General features: G+C 56.3%; 1 protein-coding gene across 2 annotated transcripts; it reads left to right on the top strand.

The window, feature by feature from the left end:
* The first annotated feature begins 2,752 nt into the window (after positions 1 to 2,752).
* Positions 2,753 to 13,204, top strand: LHX4 (LIM homeobox 4). Of its 2 annotated transcripts, XM_005528696.2 has the most exons (6): positions 2,753 to 2,880; positions 8,193 to 8,364; positions 11,136 to 11,338; positions 11,485 to 11,639; positions 12,545 to 12,716; positions 12,807 to 13,204. In XM_005528696.2, the coding sequence occupies exons 1-6, from the start codon at positions 2,805 to 2,807 to the stop codon at positions 13,202 to 13,204; spliced, it is 1,176 nt and encodes a 391-aa protein (XP_005528753.2). In that variant the 5' UTR covers positions 2,753 to 2,804. The 2 variants fall into 2 exon arrangements, with proteins under 2 accessions (XP_005528753.2, XP_087916547.1); XM_088060421.1 differs by having other exon boundaries at positions 12,545 to 13,204.

The raw sequence follows: 13,204 nt of genomic DNA, 5'->3' as shown, positions 1-13,204 counted from the left end.
TGCCTTGAAACCCCCTTATTGCACCAGGGGACAATGCACTGATGTCCCCCTCGGTGACACAGTGTTCAAGCCAACCCTAATACCAGTGTGCCCAAGGCTGGGCCACACAAGGGGAGGCTGGGTCTGTATCTTGTCACAGGTTCTGGGATTTACCTGCATTTTATTAATGATTAATAGCAGGGAAGGTGTGGGAGCACCATCCCTGCTCGTCTGTGGGTTTTGCATCATCGCCTGGTGCTGCTTGTGTCTTCCTCTGGCTGCAGGGCCAGAGGGCTCCAGGCAATGCCAAGGAAGGAGCAGGGCATCTGCACGGGGACAGAGCCCCCCAAAAGAGCCCCAGAAGTGCAACCTGATGAAAATCGACATTCACCCTTCTGCAGGCTGCTCACCATCGAGCCTTAGCTCTGGTTTAGCTCTGGGAGGAGGAGAAAGGCTGGAGGTGGGCATTTCACACCCACCACACATAACCCCCCCTCTCTGGGCACCAGCAGGACACAGCAGCATTTTTAGTGGCACAGAGAGGATTTGCTGGGCAAGCACCTCATGCCCATCTCAAGCACCCTCTCCTTCCTGTGAGATGGGAAAAACAAGCTCAAAAGAGACTCAAAGAGCCCAAAGTGATAAAAAAAAAATCCCTAAAGAGACCAAAAGACCCCCACCAACATAAGGAACAGATGGACAGCAGGAAGGATGGAGGGAAACAAAGCAATGGTACCAGGAGAGGAAACCCAGGAGGGCTCTACTGGGAAGATGTGTGAGCGAGCACGGGGAAGATGCTGCTGGGGTGTTGTTTTTTTTTTTGGATGGTGGCAGCCCCCCAACCCCCTCCCTCCCCCCCTGACAGCATGATGCTTCCCTAAGGTGAAGGCTCGGTGTTGTGTGGCTCCCTTTGCCCACTCACCACTTCCATGAGCGATCCAGGGCAGGGCAGAGGGGGCTGGATCAATCTGGCAAAGCAGAAAAATGAATGAAAATTTAATTCCCCGAGGAGAAGGGGGTGGGGGGAGCTGTTATCCCGGCTGAGAGATAAATCAGAGCGTGCCAGAGAGCTGGGAGACCGCGGTGACTCCCAGCAGCGGTGGAATAATTAGGGAAATAGGTTGGAAATGCAGAGCAGCAGAAAAGGCAGGCGATGGGGTAGTGTCCGTCTGTCCGTCTGTCCGCGATTCCGGCTAAACTTCTGCCATAAATCTGCTTTAGGGACCTGCCTTTCTGCGTGTTGGGAGCCACGCTCTGGCTGCCTGGGGGCTGGGGGGACACGGTGGCCCCCTCCCCAAGGGGCTGCGGAGCGCAGGTGGCCGGGGCCGGCGGGGGTCTGGCGGTGCTTAATGCACTTAATGCGTGATTTAGGGGATGGGACGGGATGGGATGGGAGGGGTTGGGGTTCGCCTCCCTGCGGTGGGAGGCAGATTTTGGCGTTCGGTGAACTGCAGGGTTGAGCTCGCTCCTGTAATGAATGCACACCAGTCTCTCTACACAGAGTTGCGGTATGAAGGGGACGGGGATTTGCTCATAAAAATGAAGCTTCGAGGGGTCAAACCCCAGCATCTCATAGAAAAGCTTCAATTTTTTCCCAAGGAACCATCAGGCTTAATACTTTTCTTAAGTTTTATTAATTTTATCTTGAAACACTTCTTTTCCCAGTTGCTGGCTTGTCTCACCGGCACGTTTCCTGACGAGGCAGGGTTTCAGTTTTTTTTTCAGGTGGGAAAATCCTCTTCCTAACAGTGTGGGAACGAAGGCTTGGGATGGGCACACCTGAGCTGAGGGTGGCCGTGCTCTTGGCCGGGTGAACATCCTCCCTCACTTGCCAGAAGCTGCCGTGTGCCTCGGGGGCCTCACCCTGCTCTCTAAGCAGAGCGGGACGGCCCGGCACATCGGGGCTGTTTGGCACCGTTGTCACCGAGCTGGTGACACGGTGAGCATCGGGAAGGGCGATGCTCGGGGCACCCCCTCTAACTTCAGCTCCATTTCAGGGAGTTTCCTTGCTCAGCCCTTGGCTGCCAGGCGCCGCCAAGAGTTTCCCTGCGTTGTCCCAGGGTTTTCCCTCAGCAGAGCCTCACGGGGATTCTCATGGAAGCCGCAGCCACTCCGAGCCCTTTCCCCCGTGACTTTGGCATCGCCACCCTTGTGCCGGGTGTCAGGCTGGGCACGCTGCAGCACTGCCGAGTTGGGCTGGCTCTTTGCATGCCCAGGTGTGTCCCTGGGGAGGCAGCACTGGGATGGGCCCCAGGGATGTGTTACAGCGCCCTGTGGAAGCCGGGTGCCAGCCGCTGGGCAATAACTCATCCCGGCGCGGGATGCGCCGGTGTCCGCCGGAGCCGGGGAAGTGTCCCTTGGCTAAGCCTCCACTCCATTCTATTCCATTCCCGCCCCATGCGGGGACTCTCCAACGCCTTCCATGGAGCGGGAGAAGGTCCTTGAGCCCCGAGAGCGGAGCTCGCCCGCGGCCTTGGGCTCGTCCCTCTCTGTCCCCAAAGGCACCGCCGGCCACAGCCCGGCCCCGGCCCCGCCCCTTCCCCGCAGGCCCCGCCCCCGACGGCGCGGAGCGGGCGCTGATTGGCTGCGGGGGGCCCGTCCCGCCCCCGCCCCCCTGCGGGCGGTGACGTCAGGCGCGCTCCCCGCAGGGGAATGAATGGGAGGCGGGCGGCACCGGCGGGCACCGGCACCGGGACACGGCACCGGGACACGGCACCGGGACACGGCACCGGGACACGGCAGCTCCCGCCGCCGGGCTCCGCCGGCCCGGCCCGCCGCTCTCCCGCCCCTCTTCTCTCCCCTCCGCCGCCCCCCGGGCCAATAAAATGATGCAAAGCTCCGCGCTCGCTGCCGAAGGGGCTGTCAAGGGGCTTCCCGAGATCCTCGGTGTGCCGGTGCAACGTAAGGACGCTTTTCTCTTCTCCTTCCTTCGCTCCGTGCCGCAAAGGCGGCCCCGGGCCGGCGGGGCAGCGCCCTGCGGGTGGGCAGGTGCCTCCGCTCCCGGTCGCTCCCGGTTCTGCACTTTCCGTTTATTTTCCCCAGTGTGTGGCACCGTTCACGGACGTGAAAATGCGGAGGGTGCGGGAGGGAGAGCGGTGGCCCGGGGCGGGCGGGCAGCGGAGAGATGCGGGCCCGGCCCCGACGGGGAGGACGGCGCGGCTCCGTCTGTGTGTGAATGGGAGTGTGTTTGAGTGTGAGTATGAGTGTGAGTGTGTGTGTGAGTGTGTGTGTGAGTGTGTGTGTGAGTGTGAGTGTGTGAGTCTACGGCCACGGCACCCCCGCGCATCCCCGGCCCGCTTATATCGTTTATCGCGACAGGCGGCGGAACGGCGGCGATGGGAAGGGACCCGGGGCCGTGGTACCGGGCTGGCGAGCCCGGCTGGGCCCCCGGAGCGATTCCGCCGCATCCGCGTCTATCCAAAAATCCCTCGCGTGTCTCTATGGGCGCGTACCTGCCCTGCAGCTACAGGTAGCGCGTCCGTGGGGGTGCGCACAGGCGCGGCTTGGGAGGCGCACCCACGGCTGGACGGTGCACCCCAAGGGGGGATGGTGCACCCCAAGGGGGGATGCTGGACCTCAGTGAACCCCAGGGGCAGTCAGCCCCGTTCCTATAGTGCCGAGCCCCACGCGGGGGCGCATCCCGTGGGCACTATGGATGGTTCCTATGGATGGTGGGGGTCGGCCGTGCTCCAGCTCTCTCCCGGCTCGGTGCGCCCTGAGGCTGCGCGGGGGGGGCTCCGCTGGCGGCCACCTGCGAGGGCATTGCTGTGTTGTTATCATTATTGTTCTTTTTATTATTATTATTTCTCCCCGTTTGCAAACGGTTCCAGGGACCCGGGAAACAGGGTGATGCTCGCCCCCCCCCCCCCAAACAACGGCGCCGAGAAAGTTGAGGGGAGGGACCTCGGGCGGTGGCGGAGGAGGGGCGAGACGGGCCCGGACCGCGGGACAGGGTCCGGCCGCACTTCGGGGGACACGGGGGGGCACGGGGGTGTCGGCTCCGGGACACGTTCCCCCACCTGTGGCCGCAGCCCCGCGGAGCCCCCGCTCCGCGCCCCGCACGGGGCCCCGGCCCCACCAGCGGCTGGAATTCGTTTTCCATGGGTTTTTCGGTGGTGCCTCTTCCCGCGGCTCTTCGGGGGACCCCGTTATCCCCCATTATCCCCCGTTTCGGTCCCTTTGCCGAGCTGCTGGGGGAGGCAGACGGGCCTCTTGAAGCAATTTCACCGCAGCAGAGGGGAGGAAAAATCCCGGTCGGGAGCATAGAGCCGGTGCAGGGACAGGGACGGGGACACTCAGGGTCTGTCCCACCACCGTATCCCGAGTCACGCCGCCGGGTCCGGGTTGCTGGGTCACTTCTGTGGCCTCGGAATCCCTTGATTTAGGAAAAAAAAAATAAGGTGCCTAAACCACCGTGGAGCAACATTGCCCCAGAACAGCTCCCTGCTCTGAGAGGGGCCACCAAACTGCCTTGGTCATGACAATGTCATTCCTGTACTGACTGATGGATATCAAGAATTAGCAGGAAAGAATCCAACGATAAATATTTATTTATTTATTTATTTATTTATATTTATTATATTTATTATTATTATTACTGCTATTTGTATATCTATGAGTTCTATTATTAATAATAATTATTATTATTATAGTTATTTATGCACAAAAATTGGCAGAAAGAAAAATAGATGAGGCTGGACTGCTGAAAACCATCCTTCTGTGGTTTTCCCGCTGCCCCAGCCCGAGCCCTGCCAGCTCTCAGCCACCTGCTTTCATGTCGTGACAGATCTGGGACCTGATCGTGCCTCTGTGACACAGAACACAGCCCCCTCCGAGCCAAAGGAAATTGCTCCTGGGCAGGGAACCCCTTCCCAAGAGCCAGCCAGGGTCTCCCCCCATCACCCAGCAGCACCTCGATATTTCATCGTGTGTGAGAGGAAAATCCGTGACATTTCAATTTTTAATCACTATTAAATCACAGTTTTTCCTCTCTCTTTAGCCATCAGCCTCCCTGTTTTAGCAGAGGCTTTTCCAGCATCTTTTTTTCCTGCAGGATTTTGGGGAGCCGAGCTACCTCTCCCCCCCGCCCCGCGACAGACCTTGCTCAGCCTTGCAGACGGGATGGTTAAAAATAAAATCCCGAATATTATTTATGAATATTGTTTTGCAAATCTCACCGAAGTCAAAACTTGTGCCAAAGCCTGCGGGAACAGTGCCCGTGTGCCGGCAGGCTCTGGCCAAGGGGCTGGAGAGGGGGGAGTGATTAATCGCCGCCGAGAAAGTCGTTTGCCCGCAGCAGAGAAATGAATTGCAAGGTTTTTTTGCATGTGAAGGAATGAGGTTTCCTCCCCGCAGAAAGACTTTTGAAGGAAGCCCAGCACTGATGCTTTGCTCGGGTTCGATGCAGGCTCCGGTACCGGCGGACCGGGGCCGCCTTTGTGATCCCCTTTTCCCCCCGCATTCCCGGGCACCCATTCCTCAGCATCCATCCCTTCCCCCCCAAAAAAGCAGAATACAGCCCCAGCATCCATCCCTTCCCCCCAAAAAAGCAGAACGCAGCCCCAGCATCCATCCCTTCCATCCCTTCCATCCCTTCCATCCCTTCCATCCCTTCCATCCCTTCCCCCCAAAAAAGCAGAACGCAGCCCCAAAGCCGGGGGTGTTTCGGAGCTCATCCCCCGGCGCTGCCCCCGCTCGCTTTCAGAGGGGGTTTTGCGGTCTGCGGGATAACCGAGTTTGTTTCGTTTCAATCGTTCTTTCTTTAATTTTTCCCGTCGGGGAGAGAGGCGGGGGAATGGGGAGATGGACCCGCCGCTAATAAATCACGGTGCTCAGGCCAGAGCCCCCGGGCGTGGGAGGGGAGCCGGGGGATTGCGGATCTACCCACGGCCTTTAATGGGATCGGGCCAAATCCCTCCCGGGAGGCTGCCGGGGATGCACATGTGCCGTCCCCTCCCGGGAACATGGCCCCGGGACAGGGGGGGACACCCCAAAACTTCCCACCTGAGGTTTGCACCGAGGCCGCTGCACCGCCGGGTGGTCCCCGGGAGGAGAGGGGGGACCCCGCTGCTGTGTCCCCCCCACCCCCCAAAACATCCTCTGCACAGAGCCAGGAGGGCAAAGACAGAGAGGGAGCAGCTCGTTCCTCATGTACCAATTGTCCCCAACTTGTAACTTTATTCTCGCTCTATAAAATAATTCAGTTCAAACGAGTGCAATAAATGCGAGGCACGGAAGGAGCTGCCGGCGTGGCAAAGCACAAAGCGGGGTGCAGGGCTTGAATTTTAGATGTTTTCTCTCTGCAAACCACAGAGACATCTCCTGGTTTCCCTGGCAGTTCCCCTTTTTGTTATTACTGTTATTATTATTATTATTATTATTATTATTATTATTATTGTTATCCCTGTGTGTGCACAGAGGCATCATTGCACCCACAGGCGCCTGTGTGTGGGGTTGGTGCTGCGCATCTACAGCGAATTTTGAAGGAAAACCGGTCTCTTCTTTTTAAAAAAATACAATTTTTCTTTGGAAATTTGAAGGGAGATGTTGTATTCTCGGCTGCAGATATTTACTTGTTGAAATTGAGCTGCGTCGCTGCTTTTTTGGAAAGGACAAGCTCTTTGTTGTCTTGTGAGAGTGCAGGATGGGTGCATGGAAATCCACACATGTTTACATAAATAACCATTTAGACACAAAACCTGTTTCCTGAAGGTGCAGGAGAAGGATTTCGCGGTGCTCTCAAACCAAATTTAACAAATCCAGCATGGAAAACGTGGCTGGTGCCGACCTGCAGCAGCTGGAGGGAAGGGAACGAAGCGTCCAGATGTTCCCAAAACAAGAAGGGAAAGAGGGACCTCTGGAAGCCGTAGAATTGTTATTATTATTATTAATTATTTTTAATTTCTCTCGTGGTTAATGCTGCAGAGGCTCGAATGGCAGCAATAGCTGTGGTGTGAGGGTTTGTAATGGATGGAATCAGCTGCCTTCACGTGAGGTTCGTGGCAGGACCCCAAAGGATTTTGGAATAACGGTGTTTGAGGCTGTAACAATATGAGATTTTCCTGTGCTCTTTTCCTCCTTCCCCCCACTCCTCCCCCCCTTTATTTCCTTCTTTGCCCGCTCGTTCCTCTTCCCCCCGCCTTTCTTTTCTATTACCCCTCTTTTTCTTCCTTTCCTTCCTCTTTCCTTCCCTTTCTCTCCCTTTTCCCTTTCCCTTTTTTTTCTCTTTCCTTCCCTTGTACCATTCCTTTCCTCTCTCACGATTTTTGTTTGTCCTCTTTTTGCTATTTTTTTGTTTGTTTCTGCTTTATTTTCTCCTTTTTCCCGTTTCCTTTTTGAATCTTTCCTTCCTTTCCCTTTTTATAAAAATATTTTGACTTCTTGCGATTTTTTTTCGGTCTTAAATATTTTTTCTTTTAAAAAAATCTTCCCCCTTTTTTGTTTTCCTCGCTTTTTATCTATTTATTTTTTTAATATTTTTGCATTCTATACCTTCCTTTCCTTTTTAAAGTATATTTTTTATTTTTAAATAATTTTCCTTTTTCTTAATATTTTTCCGTTTTCGTATTTTTTTATTTTTTCTGTTTTTTCTTTTTAAAAATCTTGCTTCCTTTTAAAATTCCCTTACCTTTTTTTTTTTTGCTGCTTTTTAAAATATTTTTTCTTTTTAAAAATCTTGCTTCCTTTTAAAATCCCGTCCCTTTTTTTCCCTGCTTTTTTATTTATATTTTTTTCTTTTTAAAAATCTAACTCCATTTTAAAATTCCATTTCCCCCCCTTTTTTTAACTGCCTTTTTTATTTATATTTTTTCTTTTTAAAAATCTAGCTCCCTTTTAAAATTCCCTCTTTTTTTGCCGCTTTTTTTTTTTTTTAAGTGTATTTTTTTTTTCTTTTTTAAACCTTTTCCATTTCTTTTTTTTTCCCCCCTCCCAAATCCATCTGATTCCATCTGTGCGGGGCAACCCCTGCTCGGTGGTTGTGCCATTCCAGTGGCAGAGAGCAGGACACGGCTTGAAAAACGGGAGGCAGGGAGGAAAATAATCCCTCAAATCCGTCAAATATTTGCAAAGGGAGATGTGCTGGAGCACCGAGGGGTTGAGAAGCGGCATCTCCTCACCCCAAAAACCCCCAGAAGGTGCCGGGACAGAGCTTTGGGAGCCCTCAGGGTGGTGTCGGTGGCTGACGCTGCTCTTCTCTCCATCCCCCCGAGCAGAGATCCCCCAGTGCGCCGGCTGTAACCAGCACATCCTGGACAAGTTCATCCTCAAGGTGCTGGACCGCCACTGGCACAGCTCCTGCCTCAAGTGCGCCGACTGCCAGATGCAGCTGGCCGATCGCTGCTTCTCCCGGGCCGGCAGCGTTTACTGCAAGGAGGATTTCTTCAAGTGAGTACCCCCCCTCCGAAATCAGCCCGCCGAGCGAGCCCACAGCCTGATTTTACGCGTCGTTTCTCCAGGATTCTTCCTACAACTTGTTGTTTGTTGTGGAAATGAAGGGAATGTCGGTGCTTTGCAGCTGCTGCCGGTTGGATGCTGGGAGTTGGGATTTAAGCACGGGGAAGCTCCAAATCTCCCTGATGCTGCTGTCCCTGCCCTGCGCTGGTGTTCAGGTCCCCGGGGATGACATCCTGCTCCGCTCGGAGCTAGAGGGCAGGAGAAACCCGTGCAAGGCTCTTCCTCCCGAGTGTCTCCCTCGCCTCCTCGGGATTTGCTGATGCTGTTTCTCTCCCTTCACCTTTTACCTTTTTTTTTTTTTTTTTTTTTTAATCTATCCTTTTTTTGCTCCCATTAGCGTGAAAACCTCATTTGGTTGCCTTGGCAGCTGCCTCTGAGCTGTGCGATGCCCCAGCCTTGGCATTTCCCTGCTCCCATGAGACAGGACAACCCGTTCCCCATTACAAAAATGGACTTTGCCTTTAGGATGCTCTGGTCCTTGGCTGCCGGTGAAATTTGGGAGTTTTCCCAAGGGGTAGGGAAGGTTTTTTGGCTGGGATTGAATTACAGTGAAGCAGAGGGGTTGAATCCTGGCCGGTGGGTGCCTGGATTCAGGACTCAGCCCTAAGGCAGCTCTGCCCCTCGGGGACTAAAGCCACCTCCTCTTGCCATCATCTCCCCTCTGAGCCAGCCCCACAGGCTGTCCCCACCGGCCTAAAGCCACCAGGATCAGTCCCTAGACAGGACTTCCCCTGCCTTCCCATCCCCAGGCTCTCCCAGATCCTCACCAGGACCAAAGGTGCAGCTTGGATTTCTCCTTCCCGGAGCCGGTCAAAGCGGCCACTCCAGCCTGGGTAATAACACTTCACTTCTGATATTTTCCAGCCTATTAATCTCCGAGTCATTTAAATAGTCGCCCAAAAGGTGCGGATAATCAATGTTAATTGGAGTTGAAAGATCAGCGACTTTCTCAGATGAGGTCCTGCCTGGATTATTTGGTGCCAATCAATAGCAGCTCGGCGCTCGCACCTCACCTTTCCTTAACCGCTCATTGATCTCGGGGTAGGGAACCTGCAGGTGACGTGAGGATTTCAGCCCAACTTCAGAGGCACTTGGCAATGCAGGAGCTGCTTTGGAAAGGATCAGATTGATTTTGGATTTTTTTTTTTTTTTATATATTTTTTTTTTTCCCCAAAATTGCAGCTCTTGGTCCTCTGCTCTGTCCTGGGTCCTCTGTCCCCAGATGATGTAGAAACACCCTGGGATGTCAGGACAGTTGTTAAAATGGCTTTTACAGCGTTCTGGGAGAGGGGGTGGATGGGCAGTGGGCTGCAGAGAGGGCACCAGCTCAGCCTTGGGAGCAGAAAAGCATCCTCTGTCCATCCTATCCCTCTCTCACGCTGCCTTCCTCCTTCCCTCCATTCCCACCCTGCCTGCATCCCTCCCTTTATCCTCCATTCCATCATTCCTCCCTCCTCCTCTCTTGTCCATCTCCTCTCCACCCCTCTCCCACTTCCTCCCTCCCTCTCCCACCTTCCCTCCCCATCTGACTCCAGGAGGGCTGAGGTCTCCCCAGCAGATGTCCAGGGACTCTCCCTTTAGGATACAAGTCCACAAAATGAGACAAACCGGGTTTTTCCTTCTCACTTTCCGCTTCCAATACCCCAAAAATCGTGCTGGCACCACTCGTGCCCAGTACCACCGCCCCTGGGTGACGCCTGCGTGGCTCAGGGACAGTCAGAGACCCAGCTTTGGTGGCTGTGCCCTGGATTTCTGGAGGGGATGGGTAGCCACGAGGCTTGAGGCTGATTTTGCACTACTGGGGGATGTTCAGGCCTCAGGGGACAGTGAGAGGTGGCCGGAGCGGCTGCACTCCCTGGGCACTCCCCAATGCCGCTGCCTGTCCCTGCAGCCTTGGGGCAGGGGGCTGGAGGGATTTGGGGGTTCCTTCAAAGGAGATGGGGGCAGATTTATTCTGACAGCTTTGTCACCTGGGCTGCTGCAGCAGCAGGATGGCTCTGTGGGCTCTGGGGTGTTTGGGGCTGCTCTGGGGAGCAGGGGAGACCTCACAGAGCCCTGTGGTGCCAGTGGGAGCACGGGACCTGCCCCAGGTCAGCCCCACAGCATCTGTTGCCCAAAGCAAAGCGGAATGTCCACTTCCTTTTGACTTCTCATGGCACATGTCACCCTTGTGCCATTAATTCAGTGGATTCTCTTCTTGCACACTTCCTGCACCATTCTTGCACGCTCCTTGCACAATTCTTTTCCCACTCTTAACCCTTGCCTTGCTGCCACGCTTCTCTCACGTCCCTTGCACACTCCCTGCAGCCCTGCTGGTGGCTTTGCTGGCGCCCCACACCCCTGTCAGGCCGTCCTTATGGTGTAAGAGCCCCATCATTCTGCATTAATCTGGGATTCATCATGCCAGAGGGGCGGTGTAATTAATTTATTTGGTATTAATGTGGATGAAATATGTACTGTCCTTGCAGGGGAAAAAAATCAGGCAGCCTATAAGCATTAGTTAAAAGAATCATTAAAATCAAAACCTTCCTCGGCTCCATTAGGCCGGTCTCTCACTCTGAGGAAGATAAACCCCCGCCGTGTGAAGTGTCATGCATAATAAGGTTGATTGCTGGTTTAAACTCTGCCCCGTCTCCTGCTCCCCCATCCCGGCAAACCTCACCTGGCCGCGGGGCTCAGGCTTCGCCCGCTTCTCCTCGCAGGCGTTTCGGGACCAAATGCACGGCGTGCCAGCAGGGCATCCCCCCGACTCAGGTGGTCCGCAAAGCCCAGGACTTCGTGTACCACCTGCACTGCTTCGCCTGCATCATCTGCAGCCGGCAGCTGGCCACGGGAGACGAGTTCTACCTGATGGAGGACGGGCGGCTGGTCTGCAAGGAGGACTACGAGACTGCCAAGCAGAACGGTAGGAGCCCCCAAAAAGGCTGCGAGGGACACGGCGAGCGCAGGGTGCCCCCGTGGCTCCCTGCGGGAAGGGCGGCAGGTTTGGGGAGATATTCCCCGGTGGTTTGTGCTGCTGCTTGGGGCTGCAAGCGCTTCCTTCGCTTGCAGATGATTCCGAGGCGGGGGCGAAGCGGCCCCGGACCACCATCACTGCCAAGCAGCTGGAAACGCTGAAGAACGCCTACAAAAACTCCCCCAAGCCCGCCCGGCACGTTCGGGAGCAGCTCTCCTCCGAGACGGGGCTTGACATGAGGGTCGTGCAGGTGAGGCCGCGGGTGCCCCTCTCCACCCTGCCCAAAGAGAAGGGAGACACAGGAGCTGCTCTGGGCTGCTGGGTTTTAGGGGTGACAGGGGTTTTTGGGGTGATGTGGGTGCCTGGAAGCTGGGCTGAGGGAATGATGGTGGGGCTGTGGGAGCAGGGGGGAAGGAGTGCTGGCACATGGGTTTGCAGGGCTTTAGGGATGCCGGGTTGCATGGGGGTGTAGGTGTTGGCATAGCAGGATGTTGGTGTGCCAGGGTGCTGGCAGGCTGGGATGTAAGGCTGCTGGGATGGATGTGGGGGTGCTGGGATGGATGTAGGGGTGCTGGAATGGATGTAGGGGTGCTGAGATGGATGTGGAGGTGCTGGGATGGATGTGGGGGTGCTGGAATGGATGTAGGGGTGCTGAGATGGATGTGGAGGTGCTGGGATGGATATAGGGGTGGTGGGATGGATGTAGGGGTGCTGGGATGGATGTGGGAGTGCTGGGATGGATGCAGGGGTGCTGGGATGGATGTGGAGGTGCTAGGATGAATGTAGGGGTGCTGGGATGGATGTAGGGATGCTGAGATGGATGTGGAGGTGCTGGGATGGATGTAGGGGTGCTGAGATGGATGTGGAGGTGCTGGGATGGATGTAGGGGTGCTGGGATGGATGCAGGGGTGCTGGGATGGATGCAGGGGTGCTGGGATGGATGTGGAGGTGCTGGGATGGATGTAGGGGTGCTGGGATGGATGCGGGGGTGCTGGGATGGATGTGGGAGTGCTGGGATGGATGCGGGGGTGCTGGGATGGACTTGGGGGTGCCAGAATGCTGGAGCACAGGGTTTCATGGGCGCTGGGTTACAGGGGTGCTGCCAGGGTGGCGGGGGTGTCGTGGTGCCACCCGCGTCCCCATTGCCTGCTCCAGGTGTGGTTCCAGAACCGGCGGGCCAAGGAGAAGCGGCTGAAGAAGGACGCGGGGCGGCATCGCTGGGGGCAGTTCTACAAGAGCGTGAAGAGGAGCCGCGGGGGAGGGAAGCTGGAGAAGGGGAGCTCGGCCGAGGATTGCGGCATCAGCGACAGCGAGCTCAGCTTCCGCGGTGAGCGCGGCGCCCGAGCGGGGCCGGGGGGCCGCGGGGCTCCCCCCGCCGCTGACCCCCCGCCTCCGCTCTCCCTCCTGTCCCCGGCAGAAGAGCAGATCCTCTCCGAGCTCGGCCACAACAACAGGGTGTACGGCTCCGTGGGGGACGTGGCGGGCGGACAATTGCTGAACGGCGGCTTCTCCATGGAGGGCACGGGACAGACGTACCAGGACTTGCGGGACGGCAGCCCCTACGGCCTCCCGCAGTCGCCCTCCTCCATCTCGTCCCTGCCGGCCCATCCGCCCTTGCTCAACGGGCTGGACTACGCCATGGACGGCAGCCTGGGGCTGGTGGCCCACGGGGCGCAGGGGGTGAGTCAGACGCTGCGGGCCATGGCCGGGGGGGGCCCCACCTCCGACATCTCCACGGGGAGCAGCGTCGGGTACCCAGACTTTCCCACCAGCCCGGCCTCCTGGCTGGACGACATGGATCACCCCCCTTTCTAA

This window comes from Pseudopodoces humilis, chromosome 10 (assembly GCF_049639895.1).
Source record: "Pseudopodoces humilis isolate 2021_Gansu_Grassland_sample_001 chromosome 10, ASM4963989v1, whole genome shotgun sequence".
NCBI lineage: Eukaryota > Metazoa > Chordata > Aves > Passeriformes > Paridae > Pseudopodoces > Pseudopodoces humilis.
The sequence above is the reverse complement of the archived record's forward strand: the minus strand, read 5'-3'. Positions and strand labels throughout refer to the sequence as shown.

Excerpts from the sequence above, each read along its gene's own strand:
- LHX4 (XM_088060421.1), top strand. The coding sequence starts at position 2,805 with ATGATGCAAAGCTCCGCGCTCGCTGCCGAAGGGGCTGTCAAGGGGCTT. Across the intron at positions 11,339-11,484 it reads CGAGACTGCCAAGCAGAACG|ATGATTCCGAGGCGGGGGCG; the intron begins GTAGGAGCCCCC and ends CTTCGCTTGCAG. Across the intron at positions 11,640-12,544 it reads TTGACATGAGGGTCGTGCAG|GTGTGGTTCCAGAACCGGCG; the intron begins GTGAGGCCGCGG and ends TGCCTGCTCCAG.